The sequence below is a fragment of the Aplidium turbinatum genome, chromosome 5, assembly GCF_918807975.1.
Source record: "Aplidium turbinatum chromosome 5, kaAplTurb1.1, whole genome shotgun sequence".
Classification (NCBI taxonomy): Eukaryota; Metazoa; Chordata; class Ascidiacea; order Aplousobranchia; family Polyclinidae; genus Aplidium; species Aplidium turbinatum.
The window spans coordinates 29749834-29772296 of NC_137476.1; the positions used below are offsets into that span (position 1 = coordinate 29749834).

The window sequence follows — 22463 nt, forward strand, 5'->3', positions numbered from 1 at the left end:
CTCGTATTTTAAAAAGAACAAAGGTTTGATTTTTCGTTTGATTTCAGACTTCAGCGTATTAAACAAGTTGTCAACACTTAATCCAATGCCATCAAAAGTAAGTGTTGAACAAGATGCAAAATATTTTTAAATTGTATAGGTTTCAAGACATAATTTACAAAATATGGACTAGGTCACTAGGCAATGCCATTATAGACAAGGCAATTATAAAAAGTATTACAAACTATGTGCTGGCATTAAAGAAAAGAGGACTAGGAGAGAAATAAGCTTGTCTCCCCACTCCCATTATTACTATGAGTTTAATATACAGTAATGAAAATTTTACCGTTTTTCTCCCCCGAGCCATAGCACCAAGTATGGGATACTAAGTCAACGATAAAGTTTAGTAACACATTTTAAAATTAAAACTGCCTTTAACTGCTGTGTCAGAGAGTATTTGATCTTGGGCTGATAGCGGGAAAGAATCCATTTTGTTTAACACATTGTAGCTATTACGAACATAACAAATATAAAATATGGCAGTTTATTATTCAACATTTATTTTCAGGAAGGCTTATTTAATAATATAAAAGAACCCACCGATGTTTTAGAGGAATTACCTAATTACTATTTACATCTCTCAACTAATGATACAAACGATCCAGTGTGGACTGCTCCATATTTGGATGATGGCAATTTAGGTATGAATGAATGTTGGTGTAGTTGCAAGAAATATTAAAAAAAAAACTTCAAATCTTGCTCTCCCTAAAACATTTCAGAAAGACTAGACTGATACATGAACTTAGTAAATCATTCGAGTATATTAATTAAGAATATTAGTCCCCTCTCAAAGTGACTATGTTACAAAATCATTTTTAAAAAACTTAGTAGATTAGATTTCTCTTATTCTTTCACATTAACCAACTGTGATAAGCAAATTTTAAACTAATTAAATTAATTTATCTGATGTGTCACTGAAAAGTTTAATATTCGCTACTTTTCTGATCTTGGACAAACGGAAAGTTTAAGAACCTATCATAATAGAACAATAAACCTGCATTGTAAGTTGATCGAGTCTTTACTTAACTTAATATCTTCAAAACAAAATCTACAAAACGAAAATTTTGCCATTCACCAGGTCAAATCATGACGGCTTCACTTCCTGTGTTTGTAAAAAATACAAGGGTTGGAGTTGTGGCGTCTGACGTTCGTTTGGACGATTTGGTTTCAATATCAAAGTTCTTTGAACCCAGTGAATACTCTTATTCATTTATAATAGATAGAAAAGGTTTGTTGTTTTTTTACTGCAATGAATGTAGCTGTTTTTTGATCGTTTTAAAGAGAATTAAAGAAGTTTAATTGTGTTTAATATTATCTGAAAGGATTAATTTATAAAATGCAGTACCGTTAATGACAAATACTACAAAATTTTATTAAAATTAAATAAGGTACAAAAATAGAATATATAAATATATCACAATAATTAAGTATTAACAATAATTATAGTATTAATAAAATAAATGCCTTTTTTCAAATATGTTTAGCCTACAGTTATATTATTGGAAAAATAAAACAGAATAACTTTAGCGGGTTCAACATACTTTTTACACACAAAAAATATTACATAATTAAAATAAATTCAAACGTTTTCGACACCTACGTGTGTCCTCATCAGGAATTAAATGTGCAATATACATAAAATAAAAATCATAACATAAATTTGACTTTGTTATATTATTGTTAGACCATAGTTTCTTGAACTTTAAATTAATTTTACCCAGAAACTCCACTCCAAAAAGTTTTTTTTTAATTTTACATTTCTACAACAAATTATTTAAATATTTAATGATTTTTTCTTCATTGGTTTATTAATATCTTATTACCTTAATGCATGATGCTTTAATTCAAAATGAACTTCAAATAAAAATGTGACTTGACCAGGCTAGGTTAATTAAAGGCAATGCTTTTTGAAGTCATTTTCACACATTACTTTTTTCTGTTTGTATAGGCTTGATTCTGAATCATCTTAAGTTTCCTAGCGGTATGAAGACGAAATCTAGTTTGGTTGATGCAACCGCATTAGAGCAAGATCCTGAATTCCAGCCTGTCCTCGATTCAATGAAAAGGCAGGTGTAGCTGTTAGGCATCTGAAATATAGATCAGAAATTATATGTGTAAGATATCTGTGTTACTGGTTACTGTGTAAGATATAATGAGCATTCTTGAAATTTAAAAGTACGCACATGAAAACAATAAATTTAATTGTAGACCCACACCCTACTTTTTATATGTAAGCCTACTTTTGGCCCACCCTTTATACCAAAAATGTGTTTGGTTCTGTTCATTTTGCATTGTATTACTTTGAAAAATTAAATGTCAGTATGAATTCAACCGTAGAAATTTTAGTCACCCATAGATGAAATTAAAATCTTGTTGCACTGAAAGCACAGTTATGACATTAATTCTCATCTGCGTTGAATTCCAAAGTAACCGACACAGAAATTTGAGTTAAAGGACAGGAATTCAACTCATGTTTCAAAAACAAGTTGAATTCTCTTGTTTCAACCTACATAAAAAGCAAACATTTTGCTTTTTGTTTGCAAATTCTCTTGACATACTCATCATTAATCATTTCCTCACAAACTTGTTCATCAATTTTGAATCAGATTCCCTCAAATGAGGACTTTTTTCGCAAATGGAAGCCATGTATGCATATAATGTATACTGGTATAGCCTCATTGGTGCAATAGGTAAACAGATGAAGACCACGTTGATATATTTCTTTAACGTATCGATTTTCCAGTTGTGGTCTGAAACGCCCAAAAATGGTGCTTTAAACATAAATGTACGCTAAAGTATAGTATAAACTACCTACATTATATTATATTTTAAGAACGGTAAAAGAGCAGCGCATGTTTTCTATCTGGATTATCATTTCTTCATTGAAATTAATCAATATGCCTGTTGCATTCATATAGAGGTGAAAGCGGGAACAAGACGTTTAAAGCAACAAGATTCAAAAAAAGTGGATCTTCACCCAACAATGCTGTCAGCAAAGTCTCAGTTTTATCACAATACATTTGGAAAGGGGTAAATATACTGAAAAGGGGTAATCTATACTGAAAATGATGGATCTGCTGCTGCATGTTGCTCTCTGCCTAGGGACACTCTCTGCCTAGTAGCCTATTTTGCAGCCTACATATAAAAAGTAGTTGAGTTTTTCAACATTGATAAAACAATAAAAGGCTGATTTCATAATCACACACTTTAAATACATACAACTGGAAGAAGTAAAAATATTCTATCGTAGAACTAAGCTTACAATACAGCATAATGGTTAAAGATTTAAATTCAATTAAGTAGAAAAACATATATATTGTAATACCTTCTCTCTGCGTCTACGTTTAAGTTCTAGTTTAAGTAAATCATGTAAAGTCTTGCCAAATAACAACTGCTTGCTCAGTGAACGACATTTTGTCATACTTTAGAGTGTTCCACATTTTCACTACTCTGCCAAGTAACCAGTGTACTGGGTTGAACGTTGGTCTATTCTTGCAATACAATAGTAAAACGTAATCTCATCTATACATTAAAGTGGCCTATAACATTGTATTGTTTAAGGTAAACCAAGCCGATTTCTCCATTTGCTTAGTCTTAGCTCTTAACGACTCCACGATTCAAATTTCTTCACACGATTCAATTCCTCCTGATACTTTCCTCCACATTCGTACTGATCTTGTTCCTCCAAGAGTACCCTGCAGTCATATTAATATGCTTTCCTCGTTCAGTAAGTGTTTTCCTTCAATCGTTTGATTGGGTTAATAATTAGAATGACTTGATCCTTACACCATAATAATAGATATAGTGGTCTTACACCATCAACATCAAGTAACAAAAACCGGAAAAATATTAATTTTGTCTAAGATCAGTAGATTGTACTTTGAAAAATCATTAGATAAATACGGAAATTGAGAGCTATTACTCCCATCTCGTGGTCAACTCCGCAAGTTTTAATCCGGAAGCTAATTATGGTACACCTGTCTCTACCTACCCAAAACAACATCGGAGAGAAAGAGAGTGAAGAAGAAATAGGAAATAAAGGAGACAAGGAAAGAGTGCGACGATTGGAGGAAAATAGGGAGCGAGTGAGTAACAGAAGGAAGGATGGAAGAAAAAGAGAAGAGGGAGAGAGACCAGTTTATTGTATTCTTACTTAATGTTTGCGTAATGAAGTGTTATTTTTGCTTCAGATGAAACATCAATGTTCTTTGCTTCTCGCGCTTTCAAGGATCCTGATGATTATATATTCAGTAACTACACAGCAGAAGATATTGAAAGCATTCGTGCCTACTTGGAAGGAAATGGGCCAAATAAGTTCAACATAAAAGTAAAGTTTAAATTTTACATATTTGAACGTAGTAATTGCAATTCGATGGTCATCTAGTAGTAGCCTATTATTATTCGAACAAAAACACCAAGGTGAATCTTGAAAACTAACCTAATTTTGAAAATTAGTAGTTCATGTTTCTTTTGTATTTTTTTTCTTTCTCTTGTTGCAAGTTTGGATTGCATTTTACATGGTTTGTCAGAAAGAAGTTCATTGCAGATCATTTATCTGATTTTGGTTCATCATCTTCATCCTTTATGTGTCGTCTCCAAGCCGAAATTTGGCTGTCATTTGTTTGCACAATTCATGCTCCTCAGCTATTCTTTTTGCTTTTCTGATACTTGACAAGTCTGCCCACTGTTGTACATCATCACCCAAAGTTTATCGCCATCCCTTATATCTCTTTCTTTGCACCATACCTTCAACAACCAATTGATATAGCTGGCCTTTAAATTCTCTCAAAATACGTTCCGTAAATGTTATCTTTTGTTTTGCGAAATCATATTGTTATACTTGTTAATTATGAACAGCATAGAGACAAAAGTTAAAAATTAAATTTGGTGTTGCAACTTTGTGTTAGCAACATTCAATAAAATTCATCAACAATAAAGACTTTTACGTTGACCGACAGATTCCACAAGATTGAAATTTACCGCAAACATTTCGCTACATACAGTTACAGCCGCTGCATCTGATACAGTTAGCTAGAGTCAAGTCCACTCTGATACATTTTTTTGCTAGGAAGAAGCCAAACGGGATGTCGTAGCTACTTTCAAAGCAGAAGAATTATGGAAAGCCACAGGAGTGCAACCTTGGTTAAGACACATTGCTTGGAGATATATTGGCACCAAACACGGAATCTTCCGTATGCTTCCGGCTGGAAACTTGCCAAAATTTTTTGATGCTACTGTCCGTCCTTGGTAAGCCAGAAAAAAATACATTATTTTTACATTGATTTAATGTCAGCACATGTTCCATCAATAAAAAGATCAAAAAATTTAAAAGCTGCAATAAATATGTTACTTCACTTTATTTGATATTACTTTTAAAAAGGCATTTTGAAACTATCGTATCATACAATAGGCCAACTTTTTTTATTCAAACTTTTAAAACAAATAGGAATTTTGACTTAAAAGAAACACCTGATGAAACGCATTTTCAGCAATCAAGAAAGTGATGTTAAATGTAAAAATACAACAACAAAAAAACTAAGCCCTTCATTAAAACATAATTTCAAGCTGCTTTTTTCTTGCACTTTGGAACTTTTTGCTTCACAGGTATGTCGATGCAGAAGCAAATCCCGACCAGTTCATTATTGGCGTTTCCCATTTAGGCAGCTCACGACGACTCGACATCGATATGACCAAGGCGATACTTGAACCTGAGTACTGAGATTGATTAATATTTTATAATTTGTTTACGAAACAGAGTACAACCAACTAAATGTCAATTTTAGCATTAATGGATAATGAAAATACCGGTAGTTTAGATTTGCAACGATTGTTCAACCATGAGTTTAAATACTTTATTTTGGGCTTTCTATCACGATTGATAACATGTTGAAACTGCATGTGTGTTTTGTTTAATCAACATTGTATTAATTAGTTATTAAAAAACATAGTTTTGAATAAGTTATGTAGCATACTTATAACTTAAAATAACAACACATCTAAAAATCAAAAAGGGTGTACCAAAAGCAGTTACAGGAACGTAAAAATGCATAATAAATTGCTTCCTTCCCTAGGAAAATTCAAATGTGAAACTAGATTTATTTTTGATTTCACAGTGCAAACTTTACATTAATCGTGCGAAGGACGTAGCCACGGGGGGCTTGGGAGAGCAATCACCCTTGGCAAATTTTTACCTTGCCCCTCCAAAAATAGTCTTTAATACTATTACGTACAAAGTTTTAACGACATTGTAGTACGTACATGTTGAATGACCTTTCATATAGATTTAGCTGCATTCAGTAGCTATATTTTCAAACAAAATATTTATTTGAAATATTAAAATGTTTACCCCCCAACATATTCCTTTGCTCCCCTATAATTTTCTATTAAGCTATGTCACTGCATGTAATCAGTGAATTTTTGTAGTGTTTTATCTGGGTTTAATTGCGAAAGTTCAAATTGCTACTGCAGTTTTCTAATGTTGAAAGATCATACAATTGTTATTAGACAAGGGCCGCAGAAAAACCAAGAGTTGGCAGGTGTAGTTGGTGCGACGGTTTTCTTGGATTTCTTTGAAGGAATTGTTTTGAACTTGTACTCTGACGTGTTTGCTGCTGCAGACTATAAGTGAGTCCATCTTGCATGATCCAACTGAGTAAATCTGTATATTTAAATTTCTTTTGAAGTGGTGTACTTCATGGATCTTTAAACTGATTTTTAGAGAAAAACTAAACAAATCAAATTTTATTTTGTAATTGTTTTGGTTGACATACGTTTAAAAATGTTTTTTTGAACTGTCCTACAAATAAGGCTACACTCGTAGGGATTTTTAGAAAAAGGCGAGACTTTATATCATTTTAGATTTATCTAGGTACAGTAATAGGGTTGTTCACATAGAGGTCGAAGAGGTAATTTTGGACCCCGTTTGGACATGATGTTAGGGGCTTGTAACTTTTCCAAAAGGTCCTGGAGCTTGCAGAAATCACCGTGTATTCTTTGGATGTAGTTCGTTTTTTTAGAAGCGTCTTTATTTGGGGCCCTATGATCTTATTTGTACTGACCCAAATTATCCTATCAACGGAATTTGTACGTCGGTAGGTCGGCTATTTGCATGAATTGCAATTTTAACATCAAATATAGCCTAGTCATTACTCTCTAAAACCTCTACAGCCTGTTTCACCCTAAAATAGGGATCACCAGAAGGTCATTCAAATAGAACTAAATAGATTCTATTTGAATAGGGACATTTTGATGATCCCCTTTTAAGGTGAAACAAGCTGTAGAGGTTTTAGAGAGTAATAACTATATGATATTTGATGTAATTCGCTCTGCTTGACTTTTTGCTTGGCATTGAGCACTTTTTGTAGTATTAATAGTATTTATTGGTTAAATTGCAATTTTTATATAACTTTTGACATTTTACTGTCTATTTTATTGTTAAAGTTATATTTAGACCATCTGGATGTTTAAATTTATTTTTAGAGTTACAGTACTTGTTAATTTATTAGCTTGTATTCTATCTAACTCTACTAGATATAAATCTATTTGAAAAAGGTTACTGACAAACTTATTTTGTCTTGACAAACACGAGGACTCCAACAAGAAAATCAAAATTACTATTTCAATACTGATTTGAATATTTAAACTTTCACGCACATTTCGGACTTTCATGACATTTTTCCATTTGCTTTTTTTTTGTACGACATTACTGTTTAACAAAGCCGAAGCCAAGTTGGAATTTATTTCTTTTAATTTAAAGATTTTATCTGACCAACTCGGTCGGATATATGATCATAGCGGATCAATTGACTGTCACCGATGATCATTTACATCTGACGAAAGCTGAGCCAGAAATAGCCAGTGTATTGGTATCTAGCAATGTCATGCGGAGTGTGAGCTGCTCCAGAGGAGAAGTTGGGTTAATACAAAGGCAGTATGAGGTACGCTCAGCCTTGTAGGCGGTGGGTTTGCCGCGCAATACAAAATGTGATAAAGTGACCCAATAAAGACTGTGGAATAATTTACTAGAGTAGTGATTACTGGGATTCTAAAATTTGTATGTGTGCTTACATTTTTATTTATTTGAAAGCTGAAGCTAGCACAGAGATTTTACGGTTTCAATATTTAGTAATTGATAAATAAATAACTCAATTGCTTTTCGGATGATTGCAAATAAGGGTTACAGTTTTTGAACTAATATATAAATTTCTTAGTTAAGATATCTCTTAATCAACGAAATAAAAAAATTGTAAATAGCATAAATTAAAATAAGCTAAAGCGCACTTGTTTATTGTTATTGTCGATTAATTTTTTATTTAATATTAAAATGAAAAGTTACAATACCTGGATTTTGGGATTGGGATTTTTTTATGTTTTTAACTCTAACTACAATAGTTGCTTCAAACGTTTTGCGCTTAATGTATTTCTGTATGCTTTGTTCATTTTTTGTAATGTATTTTCTTTACGAAGCTAAAACTTTCTCCAAAAGGGAGCGAATTTCGAGGAAAAATAAAGCCCGATGGCGGAGAAGACTGTTTTGACTTTTTGTTGGCGTCTGTTCCTGACACCAACACATTTGTATTGCTACGAACCAGATTCACAGTTAGTTGTGGAAACATTTTCTTTGCGGATTTAACTCCTTGTACCTGCTTAAATGACTTAAAGGTAAAAGCAGTACAGGTCTTAGCTGGAATATTGTTTTAAGTGTAAGTTAGTTTATTCGCTTCCAGTCCAATCAAAGTAACATTAAACACAAAATAACAATTGAAGAGGACAGGTGCATAACGATCAAACTCCATTTTTTGTGATTTTTAGATTTTTCCATCTCCCGTTGTGTTAGTATCAAAAGTTTTATGTAGCAGCCTTTTTTGTGGCAAAACCATCAATATCCCTCCAAATAAGGCTTTAAAATAATAGGATTCAGCCACATAACGAGCAATCTCAAATTTAAAGTTCAGTTTACTCGAAAAGTTGGTTTTGGTAGTTTGATCGTTCTACACCTGGACTCTTCAATTGGTAACGCACTGACAAAACTTAAAATCTATAACAGCTGATCGCTACTTTTTACTTTGTCTATGATTTTGGCAACTCTCGTGGCTACGTTAAGCATGGTTACTTACTTTCAATGCGATATTTCTAATTTCCGTTGAAACCTTTATCATGCAGAAGTAGTTTTCAGTATAATGTGCTTAGCGTTTACAACCATAGATCCAGCAATGTTGAAAATATGTTTCATATACAAAAAGAAGGAGCAAGACCAACATAGTGTGTTTTACTCACTTTGCAAACGTTACACAAACATTGGTAAACAGCCAAGGACGCTCATTTTGTCATTGTTTTATGATCACATTTTATATCTCCACATCATAGGATTGTGCTACATCATGGAGTGGTAACAACGGCTGTGAATGTCCATGCATCGAATCAAATCCATTTATCAACAAATGCAAAAATGTTTTTGTTATGGAAAACGCAAGGTAACATTAATGCGATACTTTTAATATAAACAAAAGTGAGGCTACGTTAAACTAGTGTTTCGTGTAGACGCAAAATCTTTGGTTAAAAATCAGATTCATTTAAAAAAAAATTCGTTTTGATATTTTGTAAATAAAGTCGATTTATTATGAGCTCAAAGTCAAAATATCACGTCACATATCTTTTAGCCATTTGGAATCTTTTTTTGCCAGTTTTAACTTTTACGCAACGTGAATCCATTTTTTAAATACTTGAAGAAGGGTACGAGTAGACGGCAGAAACATATTTTATGCAAATTTGGAGAGGCAAAAAAGAAACTAATTGGCAAAAGGGAAACATCTCCAACTCAACATTACTTTGGTTTTTCTAAAAATCACTTCTCTATTTAAAGAAGCAAACAGTTTTTTTTTCCACGAGTTTGTTCGCTTCATTAATTTTTCATCTTTTCAAAAAATACCAGTAAGTAGCCTTAATCGATAATATGTTACTATGTTTTTACAGTTAACAGTTCATAATCGAACAGACACCATCATCATCATCATCAAGACATTAGTTCGAACCTGACATAGTTTTTTTATGGTGGAGGAAGTAAAAACTTCTTGATTTCTGGAAATAATGCCTGTAATTGCCATATGGTTTAAAAAACAACAAAAACTGGCATTTCGAATTAAAAAAACATCAATCACAATAATATGTGTATAATGTATCGTGTTTGTGCACTATTGTAAAATTGTTTGTTGGTGATTCTGATAGTAACGTGATCAAAAACACCTTCGTACATGCTATTTTGAAATATACAGTGCAAAATACAATTTCATAAGAAACCTTTGTTACAGTTAACATGTTTTATTTATTTTCTTCAAAAATATATGTTTTTGCATTGTTTAGTTTTCCAATGTCTCCATGTTTCCCAGCGTCCAGTATCGATTTCGACATTGAATTTACTCAAGTCACTTTAAACACCGATCTTGATCTTCCGATTTGCTATGAGTTATTCCTGGGCCTGGATTCAGGTTCGTTGTAACATATAATAGAGGGTTTATTTAGATCAAATTTTAGAAAAAAATATTTTATAACTATTGGAAACAGACACAGTTCAAAAGTATATCTTAAGAAAGGAAAAGCTGTGTTAGTGATATTTGCAAAATGTTTATTTCCAATTACGGGAATGATATATCTTACCTCAAGCTTAACTGATCATAATCTAGCTGCTAGAAAATAGAAATCGATTTTTATCTGTTTGTGATTGAACTGACATGTGTGAAAATAAATGTATTTGTTTTAAGTTTGTTTCCAGAAACTTTCCAGCATCTTTAGTGTTATGTAAATTGGAGAATAATCGTTATCTCTTTTCCGTACGCTTTTAATCGACATCTCAGTTTTAGCTGTTGTGAAGAAGAAAGCATTCTTCTCTGCTATCCGCACAAGGTTGAGTACTCACTACTCTCTAGTACAGCGAGCGTTTGACATTTGCTAGCCAAAACGGTGTAGCTTCCCCGTTAGCCATTTAGACCATCCAATCAATGATATGTTTCTCGACAGCTGATTGTAGTGAGAATTGACAGCAATAGACATCGTGTTTCGCCCCTGGGTATCATCAATGTCTTCATTTTTGCGCAACGCTTAGGGTCAAGGTGGATACCGCTACACCTTGCAGGTACATTTTTCCATAGCAAATGAAATTGTTAGCTGACTCATCATTAATGCGTCCGATCCGTGAGCCGTCCACACACCCAAACAGCAGGCAATACATACTTACATGGAAAATAGGCTACTTACCAGGGAGGCGAGAGACTTACTCTGACCGAAGGGACCCACCGCCGTAGATGGTAATCTGTAGGTATATAAAAAAAATGTTATTGGCTGCCTCAAGCTTATCCACCTGTCTCAACTTTCCTTTTGCTGATGTTGAAGCAGAGTAGAAGGTAGCGGATCAAGCTCGAGAACTATCACGTTTTGGTAAAGTTTCTATTGTTGGATGATTTTTGTGTGTGTGGGTTTCTTCTTGGCGTTCGTTTGAAGAAGGTCACAAGCGTGTCAAAAAAGGACTACTGCAGTCTAACATCTTATTTGGCTGAGATGCTGGAGAGGAGCAGCCAGAGAGAGGGTAGCTTTTTTTCTGACTCAAAAGTCTTCTTTGGATGGGCCGCTGCAATCGTGTCATCTCAGGGCGAGTGAGACGAAGAAAAGGGACGGCTAAAGATGTCCCGTTGCAATCATTGTTCCGGCATCAGGCAATTTCAGATGAGGGAGAGGAGCCGGCTAAAGATGAGTTGTTTCACCCTTGGTGACCGTAAGAGGATATTTAGAAAGAAGGAAAATGTCAGATGACAAAGGAATGTTATGCTTTTGTGTTATGTTTTTTTTTTTTTTTTTTTTATTATCACCGTTTTGTGTTCGATATATAATATAATGTGTTGCCAATATCCAGAGAAATTTTTCCTTTGGATGATGCTATGCTTGGCGACATTTATCGTGATCAAAAGTATTGGGTTCTTCTTTTGTCCGCAGAGGAACTAATTGTAGAAGGTCATCCCTTCGTTATTTTAAGGTTTTCTTTGGTTAAGTCAAAATGTTGTTGTTTCACGCGCTTCCATATTCTTAGTGCAAAGGAGCATTCGGTGAGGATGTGGTCCACATTGTCATCAGGTTTTCTGCAAAATTTGCAGTTTCTGATCCTATTGGATTGTAGTAATCTTTCGAACTAATCCTTTTGTATCCTCCATGAGCTATTCGATAGAAGGTGAAGAATAGGTAATGTGGAAGGAGGAATTTGTTTATTTTCTTGTATCTCAGAAGAATTTTATTACAAGGGATCTTTTGTCCATGCTGGTCAACCTTGTCAATTTTTTTTCGTTTTGGGTTTTCAGATGAAGATAATTTTTTATAGGAGATGTTTTCCCATTCGTGTTTCATGCATATCAGTTTGCAAACAGTCTTGATAATGTACGCATACATTTCATTAGGATTGAGGGCATGCGGAACGCTGTTGAAAAACAAAAGAAGATTGATATGCCTCATTTTGTATCTAAAATTATACATGGCCCATTCGTGCCAGATACTGTGGCGTTTTCTATATGAAGGAGGACGAAATTTGTCAATGCGGCTTGTTCGAAATTTGGATTGAATGTCCACCATGTTGATGCCTCTATCATTGGTAGGAGGACGTGTTTTGCTTATCTGGAGTTGTTCGAATGGCGAAGAATACCAGAGGAGGTTGAAGAGGATGTTGTTGAGATCATTGAGATGTTGTTGTGTTGGCATCAGCACTCTACTCAGATGCAAAGTGACAAGGACCAAGAAAGTGTTGATGATAGTGATCTTTTCATTGAGTGCGAGTCTTCGGGGTTTGTAGATGTTGGCGATCGTCTGATTTTTTTCTGATGGCCGTCTGCCAGTTCATTTTATCCAGTTCTGTTTTGTTTGTTTTTAGACAAATTCTCAAGATCTTGATGTTGTTTAAGATCGCAACATCAGGAAAGCTGCTGAGCTTGGTGAGCCAGATCAGGTTTGGACTCCAGAATCTGGTTATTTCGCTGGTAGCCTACACTTTCTGGCCAGACATGGTCTGGTATGAGGCTAGTTCTTTGATGATTTCTTTAAGATATAAAACGTCCCTTGTTATGAATGTGATGTCAGCATACTGTTGTATTTTGATTGTAAGCTTGGAAAAGCGAAAACCGTTGATAAATTAGTTTTTCTCTATGCGACGGGCAAGCACATTAGCACAGATTATGAAATCGATCATGCTTAATAGTCCAGTCAATCCGGTTCAAAATAGGGCTTGACCCACCACTAACTGCAAATGTTTTGACCCATACATTTTCTGAAAGCTTACATCATACAGAATAACATACTAAAAATCTGCTGCAAAAAATTTAGTGGAACACTCCTTTTTGGGGGTAAAAACAAAATGGCAGCCATGTCTCCCAAAAATCTTCATTTTAACGTACCTTTTCGCCTAATTCATGTAATTTAGTTTTGTAAAAGAGCTCGTTCTATATTTCTGGTACAAGAAATTTATAAACAGACACTGGAAAGTTGAAAAATGAGATAAAAATTTGTCTTAATAAAATTTTATAACAAAATTCAAAAATAAAATGGCCACCATGAGTCTCAAAAATCTTCGTTTTTCCTTATCGTTTAACCTAATTCGCACAATTTAGTTCTGTAAAAGACCTAATTTTATCAAACAATTAATAGTTCAAACCAAGGCATCATCATCAGAGTCAATGTCTTCCATTAGGCCTAATGACGAATTTAAACATGACCCATGACATTCACCACATGCAACTGTATATTCTAAACCAGATTTTCGGCATGTGCATTGAAGTGTAGAACAGCCGGTCTTGCAGTTGCAGACAATCATTTCCAGGAACTGAGATGGAGCTGGAGGTTTGTCTGTCATCATAGGCACCATACTGCCTTCACTAAAACGCCAACCCCACTGTTCCAGTGGAACATCTGTCTCATGACCCAGCCACACCTGCACTTGATGATATACCCTGAGACTGTGAAACCTCGCTGCTGATGACGTGGGAGGAAGAGAACATGGGTCTACTGCAGTCGTTCTTGCTGTCTTTCCACAGAAAATTTGATATCTTAGATGTTTTCAACGGCAAGATTATCATCTTGCCTTCCATTGTACATGGCAATTAGAGCCGACTTCCCTGCTTTTACAACATCATTTGCATTTGCAGAGAATGACATAAAAGTTACTGCAGCTGTTCTGAAGTTTTCATCAGTTCTTAGTTTTGTAACAGCTTTCTGTTTGCCTATTCCAAATACCCTTGAAGTGGTATCACATCCCAAACAGTGCATGGGCAAAGAGAAGATTATTTGACACAGTGTCTCCAAGAAGTTTTCTGGTGACTGAAATGTTCCAGCACTTTGATGGTTTTTTAGTGTCCTTTTTAGATGCTGTTTGCAACCAGATGTTGTGTGTGGTATTACTCTTCTTGTAATGTATGAGCAAAATCAGAATGTCAGTATCACTTGCTAAAACTACAGTGTCTTGTTGCTGTGCAGATGACATCGGGGTTTTTACTATCAGGACATCTGCATCTCCTCTGGCATGGTGGACAACACATCCTGCTCTTTCGAGTCTGTCCCCCATCATATGGATTAGTCGCTGTTTATTTTTATGATTAGCAAGAAAGTCTTCCTTTTTGGTTTGGAGCTTCATTGTTGGATCGAAGATTACTTCAGCCCCAATCCTACCAACAGTTCTTCGAAAGTGAGCACCATCTTTTGTGGAAGGCGAATCTGTGTAACCATCAAACACAACAATACAGGCTCCATATTTGGACATCACATAATCAGTGTACATCTGCATGATTTCATCCCATGCAGCTCCTTTTGTCCAAGGAAGTTTATGGAGCAGGGCACCTCCATCTAGTACATGCTGGACTAAGGGCTTAGATGGTTTTGGAGCAGACTCAATTGATGAAGACCACAAGAAGTCAGCAAAGGAGACCTTGTTGGCTGGTCTAATGATGGACTTTGATTCAAACAAGGCTGATGGAAATGGACAAAGTTCATATTGGAATACATCTGGTAGCTGATTCGTAGTTGTGCCAGCACAGACAAAACGTTGAAATAGGAGGATGGGATCAACACTCACTTCCCTGTCCATGACTTTGACCGATTCTTTTGCACCCATGGTGATGGCTTGGTGTTTCTTTCTGAAGGAATGCTCAGTCACCTTTACTCCAGGCATTAGTGCAAGGATTTTCATACCTACATCCCATGCTGAGTCACAGTTGACACTGCCATGAGCTGCAATGCCTGTCACTATGCTTCTCAGGCTTGGTGGGCCAATGGGCCATTCTTTCGAAATGGATTTCTCACGTCAAATACTGAATTAGATCTTGAAGATCTTTCATATCTCTGCTCATCCTTGCTGGGCTACTCTCTTTGTGTTGCTCACTGGTGAGAAATTTCACCCCTGTGAACTCTTGCATGGTTTCATTTACTTGAGCGCATGCTGGTGCAGATAGAACCCAGATGAGTCGTTGTGTCTCTGTCAATCCACGCCCCCTTGTAAGTCCACCCCTTGACTTCAGGTTCCTCATTAGACATTGTTCGATTGTCAGGTCAGTCTAGAGACCAGCCCAGCATCTGTCTGTGCGACAAACAACGTGATGTCCTTCCATGAAGTGCTTGTGGACAAGAGGCATCTCACTCCGAAGTTTGGACATCTTGGCTAGGTACAAGTGGATAACTTTTCACATAGTAATTGTGGCCTGATGCTGCCAAGTACGGAAGCATTTCATACATGGACTGCAGATGCAATGGCCATAAGCCTAGTCGCTCTGCTTTAATGAATCTGCACAGGATTGTGACCATCGAAATGTATTGTAGCCAAAGTCGTGCTGTTCAAAATTCTTTTAGGGTGTCTATAGTTTTCTGTACTTTCTGTTCTAAGCACTGAAGCACTTAATTCTGATCTTAATCTGATGGAGACACTGCGCCTAATAGTAGTCGTTTCATTAGATGTCTCAACTGAAGAATCAAGTGGTTGTCCTGTTCGTGGTCATTTGAAAAGCATCCATCAGATTCAGGAATATGAGACAAGTTGATATCTAATGCTGACGAGGTTAACAGTGCATTAAAGGCTGCATCCACCAAAAGATGTCCTCTGACTGCGCGACTCACTGCTTTTCCGGACAGCATGTGGACCACTGAATTAGGTGCATAAACTATTTCCAAGAGTTGTTGAAGTCCAGTTCCGTTCATCAAATGTCCAATGCTGCCTAGGTAGCTCATCTTGGTGTGAAATCCTCCGAGTCTTATCACAGATGGTTGAAGATCTGGCTGACTTTCAACCATGCTAAATGCCTTTAGCCACAATGGTTGATAAAGTGTGATGACAGGACACACTTTGTATGGTTGCATGAGACGAAATGAATTTCATGAGAGATCACTGGAGTCCATGGCAATCATGGGCAGGAACAAGACGGAAGTTTTGTCTTGATGTTCTTCTTGGTGGATAAGTTGCATGAAGCCAGACCATTGAGGACGTGGTACCTTAACCCTTTGACCGCCAGCACTCATATATGAGGGCAAAACTAAACACGCAAAATCTTCAAAACCACTTTTCCGATTATGGTGGATAAATTAAAGATTTTTGGGACTTGTGGAGGCCATTTTATTTTTTAATTGTTGTAAATTTTAAAAAACACGTTCTTGTCTCATATTGCAACTTTCCAATGTCTGTTTTTGGATTCCTGTATAGAATCAGCTCTTTTACAGACCTAAATTATATGAATTAGGTGAAAAAATATGGAAAAATGAAGATTTTTAGGACACATGGCGGCCATTTTGTTTTTACCCCTAAAAAGAGGGTTCCACTAAATTTTTCGTGGCAGATTTTTAGTATGTTATTCTGTATGATGTAAGCTTTCAGAAAATGTATGGGTCGAAACATTTGCAATTAGTGGTGGGTCAAACCCTATTTTGACTGGACTATAAGGGCAGTGGCGTAGGACGGTAGGAGCATATGCTGCCGCTTCTGGCTTTCGTTGAAAATGCCGCCCTAAGTAGACTGCAGCAAATTTTGAAATAGTTTCATATTCAAGCAATCTTTTCAATAAAAATAATTACAAATAATGTGCCGCGTCTCAGAAGTTCTAGGTATTGCTTGAGCAGTGCCGGTCTTAGGGTATTTCGGGCCCTATGCGGAATGTGCTTTGCGGGCCCCAATGACAATGATTCAATTCAGTAGCGTAGCTAAGTATTTTGAAAGGGGAGGGAGGGTTGACGACCGGCGGGCAAATCGGATACCCAGCGATGTGAGGTCTGGGGGGCCTGTCCCAGAAAAATTTGAAAAATTACTTTGAATTTGGTGCATTCTGAGCGCATGTTCAACAAAAATTTGGGTATGAATATTAACTGTAAAATGGTGCTGTCCGGTGGCATAACAAAAGGATAAGATCATGTTTTCTCTGGCATTTTTCGGAAATAAAGCTGAGTCTCCAGGTTTTCTTGTTGCTAATTCGTAAAGCCGCAACTGACTTCAACGATAACGGTACTTGCTTGTGAATCGAATTGAGTTTTTTCCATTGGAAATGACAAAAATTACTGCATTTCCTGAGTAAATTGCGGGCCCCCTAATTTGCGGGCCCTGTGCGATCGCACGGTTTGCACACCTCAAAGACCGGAACTGGCTTGAGAAAGAAGCCTCACTGTCTCAGCTTTAACGCTAAAAATAAAAGACAAAAAATGGACAACAAATGTATTAGGCAAATAAAAGATCAATAGCCGCCTCAAAATTGAACTTTTCAAGCTTTCGCCGAAGCAAAATCAGCGATAACATCTTCAAAATCAAGTTTTTGAACGTAGTCTCTTTCTATAGAAAGAATCGATAAAGCTGATAGCCGATTATCATTCATGGTAGAACGTAAATACGACTTTATCATTTTGAGCTTTGAGAAACTCCTCTAGATTTATGACGTAATAAATGTTACTTAGAATTGAACAACAGACGGTGTACAGCAGTGGTTCCCAAGCTTTTTGTTATCACGGACCCCTTTTGACAAATTATTAATTGTGCGGTCCCCTACCTAAATTTTGCCTGAAACTCAATTAACATACTATTGGTTATTGCAAAGAAATTTATTTTCACACGAGTCAGTTCAATAACAGTACTATTGGCTATTGTAATAATTATGCTACTCAACTACTATACGGTGTCATATTGCATTGCCGCTGTGACTCCTGCGGCAAATATCAGGTTAAACAGTTGCTCATATACGAAAATGAATGGATTGTTCAAGAAATGTGAGCAGTATTTGAATATTAAAGGTGACCCAAAGTGCCATGCCGAAACTTTTTCAACGTAACCAAATTTAATGAGATGGTTGTTGTTGCCTTTCCTGAACTAAACGACTGAACGCGGTTGAGTTTTTGACAATACAACACGCATGTCGTCTTCATTTTTCAACGTCCACTGTACAGGCGATTTCGATGTTGTTTTTATTGTAACAAAAGCTAAGAATCCTGCCTCGCAAAGGTAAATGGTTATGAATGATAACAAAACAATAATCGCTTGCTTTGCCAAGAATGGGTAGGTTTGCAGTTGTGAGCACCAAAATTCTTCCACAGTTTTTGAATGAATGTCAATGCGTAATAACTCTTATGATCTCAAATCAATTAGGTCATCTTTACTGAGATCGTCATCGCTGATGTTGTTCAAGTCAAAAAGAAAAGGATTTCGAATCAATGTTTCAACTTCGTTCGGCAGGTGTTCTAAATTAAAGTAACGTTGAAATGAGATTTGCAGGGTTTCCAAGTGTGCGCAAAATTTTTCTCTCATAGAGATCAAAAGAGTACATTCTTTTTGAGTTTCATCCATCAAGATAAGATCTTCTAACATTGGAAAGTTAGCGTAATTACCTGCTTCCAATCTGCGTTTCCAAACTGGCAACTTAGCTAAAAACGCTTTACAATTTTTCAGCTGCATGAATTATAATTGTCACACCTGGTCCTTGAATGCCACGATTAATTTTGTTAATATGACCAAAAATATCGGCTAAGTAGGCCATGTCGTATAGAAAACTTTTACTCTCGAACAATTTTGAGAGGGGACTTCCTTTTGCTTTCAAAAGAGTTGATATGAATACCTCATTTTTTAGCTGCTGCAGTCGTTTTAAAACTTCTCTAGATAACCAACGTACCTCAGAATGATAAAAAAGTACTTCGTAATCTGACCCTACTTCTTGACAGAGCGTTTTAAAAATACATTGGTTTACAGCTCTGCTTTTGATGAAATTAACGACTTTCATGCAATTTGTCAGAATTTCTTTGAGACTTGCTGGTAAAGTTTGTGTTGCTAATTCGTACCTGTGCAAGAAGCAATGGGTAACAACCACGCGAGGAGCTTCGGTTTTTACTAAAGCAGCAAAGCCGGATTTGTTCCCGAGCATAGCTGGTGCTCCATCCGTGCATATAGAACAAAGTTTTTTTTTTCCCAAATTCATCAAGGTAATCACGGACCCCCAACTGCTTTCTCACGGACCCCCAAGGGGTCCGCGAACCCAAAGTTGGGAACCACTGGTGTACAGGCTACAGCTATCCAACATCACGCAAGAAGCAACTCGAGCTTTTTAGCTGTTGTTCTATCCTTAAATTTTTTAAGGTGTAAGCCTACTAGCTATCTCATTGCAAATCATTTTCTTGTTTTACTTTTTAGTTATTTTTGCATTACTTCATTTCACGTGCTGTGTGCACTGTGCAGCCTCATTTTTCCGCCCCCTTGCAGCCTGCCGCCCCTGACGCAGAGCCAAAACCGCCATGTGGCTGCTACGCTACTGTTATGGGGCATCTCTGTGAATATCTTCACTTTTGCTTCTCTCGTGGAAGGAGTCATTTTTTTCATAAAGTATCGCTTGTCAGTACCGCATTACTAATTCTGCGACAGACTATCAGCCACCGACTTTACCAGTCAGTTTAACTCTTATCATTGTGAAAAGAAAAGGGCCCACAAAACTACGGTACATTAGGACATTGTACTTACTTTTAATTGCTGCTTTGTTGTTTACACAATGATGCGTAAGAGTAAATTCACTAATGAATATTTGTATTTTCAGATACCTCTTTCTCAGTGATTGTTCTTTCAGCATCGCTTTCAGGTTTAATTTTTGCGATTTTTCTCACTGCTGCTGTGATATACCTACATATAAAATCTGTAGAAGCAAAGGCCAAGGTTCGGGCAAAACAGAACGCTGTTGGTGCTTTGATTAGGGTAAGCGCGACGGAATACATCATTTCTTTTGAAAATACTTTGAATTAAATGTACATCATTACTTGTCGGTGATAAAACGTTAGTTGGCCTACATGTGCATCACACAAGCACAATGACATGAAACCATGACGTAGGCCTACTACATGGAGGCCAAGACAACGTACAATGGGATTGTTAAAACTGGGGGCAGATGACAAGGTCATAATACCACTGTCTTCATTCGAAGGGGCATTGAACGTTAATATTTAACACTGAAATTGAAGCTATGGCAGCTTTGAAAGATCAATATATTGTTACTGAAAGTCTACGAAAAGTTGAAATTAGCCGCCAAGTAGGCTACCGTAGGCTACTCGTTTTGTTTAAAATTGATATATTATTTAATCTTGTATCAAGCCGGCCCACCACAACCTTGTAAGATAAAAATACAATTAAATCGTTCGTTATACTGATACTGTACCACATCAACCTTGAAAATTGCGATAAGCCATGATAATACTGTGATATTTATAAAAGTGATAACATTATCAGCAAAAGTTAAAAAAAAAAACAATGAGCTTTAAGTGTGAAAACGGCAAACGAAACTAGTACAATTATCAGCAAAAGTACCAAAAAACAATGCTCCAGCTACTCGTAGCCAAAACTCGTTTATTTAAAGTATTAATTGTTAACCTGTAAAACGTAGTGCGTCATTTACAAAGCCCTATGAACAAATCAATATCGGGACAAGGCTGATACGCATAAATAACCTTTAATATAGAATTAGGCTAATATCCCGACTTACAGTAGTAATAATCAGAACACTCAAGAAAAAAATTTAAAATTGCCCCCACTTTTAATAATCCCATTGTACAATGTATTGGCCTTTATGTAGTACGCCATGCATAAGACACAATAATAACACTGTGACTATGTTGTTAAACAATTGCTTGCAATAAAGTAAAACACAAAGCCTACCTTGTCGCTTATCTTACAAACACATTTTCTACACGGCAGCAATTTGTGTAAGACGTCATGCATTTTCAACATCATACTTTTAAGAAGGCTTTTGCAATTTTAGTTCTGTGCAAATATCCCTTAAAACTCAATAATTTTAAAGGATATCGCTCAGCTTATAAAATTGTGGGAAAAAGTGTACCCTAGTGTAATTGTTATAATTTTGAAGCAATCACTAATTTAAGGTCTAAGATTTTCAATAGATGCAGATATTTCATCATTTAATCGAGACTGCTAACGAGAAAAAAGTATTTAGGGCTCATTTTATTTGCAGAGAACGTCCAAAGTTTCCACGTTCAGTAGAGGCAGTTCGACTACATCATCCTATGCCAGAAGAAAAACACGACCGGAGGAGATGGCTCAATCAGGCGTGCACCACATCGCAGAAGCTTCTCGTAGCAAGGGAGAAATTTAGCATCATTGTTTTACAGTAGTTGCACTAAAGTAGGCCTACCAAAAAAGCTATTCATTTGAAACCTTTAGAGTTGCTTTGTGTAGGTTCGTGCAATATGCTTTTATGCTAAACAGCATGTGAAATGAAATAAAATAAAAATAACCTGCACACATCTATTTATACATAGTGGTTACGCGCCGGCTCAAGATCACGCGGCGCTGGTTCGCCTCTCGAGGTGTGCGCTTAAGCAACGCATTTTCAGGACTGTTCTCTATTCAGCGGCACCTAGTGAATGGAATAATTCCCTGGCAACAACACTTCAACAATCGGAAAACTACACTCTGCCAATCTCGGTAACCGGCCCTGCGTCAAACCTCTACAAGTATGCGAAACTACCAGGATTAACCTATCAAGGCTTTGTCAGTCCGAGGATAAACATTCAAAACCAAAACAATTCATTTTGTTCGTACCGTACAATCAAACCGATTCATTTTTTTCTTAGAAGTAGAAGCGTCACTTCACCTTTGGCGCAGTGCGAGCAATCAGCATAAAGTCCTTGCTGATTGCTGAACTAAACTAGGAGCTTTCATTCAACAAAACTCTAGGTTCCTCCAATGAGGCGCACAAAGGGATATCAACTATCACTAAACAACACAAGAAGATTCGATCCCCAGAAAAATATTAGCTCATTGTTATTGTCGTATAGAATTTAAAGCCGAAAGTGTGAGCTTATCTTTTTGCTTATGGACCCAGAGCAACTACTGTGTAATGTATGTACCCAAAACGCTTTTTTATATAAAATGATTGTTGTAGCTAGGCCAA

The 22463-nt window shown here is 36.2% G+C and overlaps 1 protein-coding gene across 1 annotated transcript in view; it reads left to right on the top strand.

Annotated features, from left to right (window-relative positions):
• Positions 1 to 21802, top strand: part of LOC145770732 (VWFA and cache domain-containing protein 1-like) — a 30636-nt gene extending 8834 nt beyond the window's left edge. The window contains exons 10-25 of the mRNA XM_082582431.1: positions 48 to 97; positions 548 to 680; positions 1118 to 1267; positions 1988 to 2105; positions 2958 to 3069; positions 3601 to 3766; positions 4230 to 4366; positions 5108 to 5286; positions 5644 to 5751; positions 6544 to 6663; positions 7796 to 7976; positions 8506 to 8700; positions 9406 to 9512; positions 10399 to 10523; positions 20100 to 20254; positions 21522 to 21802. Coding sequence (XP_082438557.1) covers positions 48 to 97; positions 548 to 680; positions 1118 to 1267; positions 1988 to 2105; positions 2958 to 3069; positions 3601 to 3766; positions 4230 to 4366; positions 5108 to 5286; positions 5644 to 5751; positions 6544 to 6663; positions 7796 to 7976; positions 8506 to 8700; positions 9406 to 9512; positions 10399 to 10523; positions 20100 to 20254; positions 21522 to 21662 — 2177 coding nt within the window. The 3' untranslated portion in view covers positions 21663 to 21802. The remainder of the gene's footprint in view (positions 1 to 47; positions 98 to 547; positions 681 to 1117; positions 1268 to 1987; positions 2106 to 2957; positions 3070 to 3600; positions 3767 to 4229; positions 4367 to 5107; positions 5287 to 5643; positions 5752 to 6543; positions 6664 to 7795; positions 7977 to 8505; positions 8701 to 9405; positions 9513 to 10398; positions 10524 to 20099; positions 20255 to 21521) is intronic.
• The last annotated feature ends 661 nt before the right edge of the window (positions 21803 to 22463 follow it).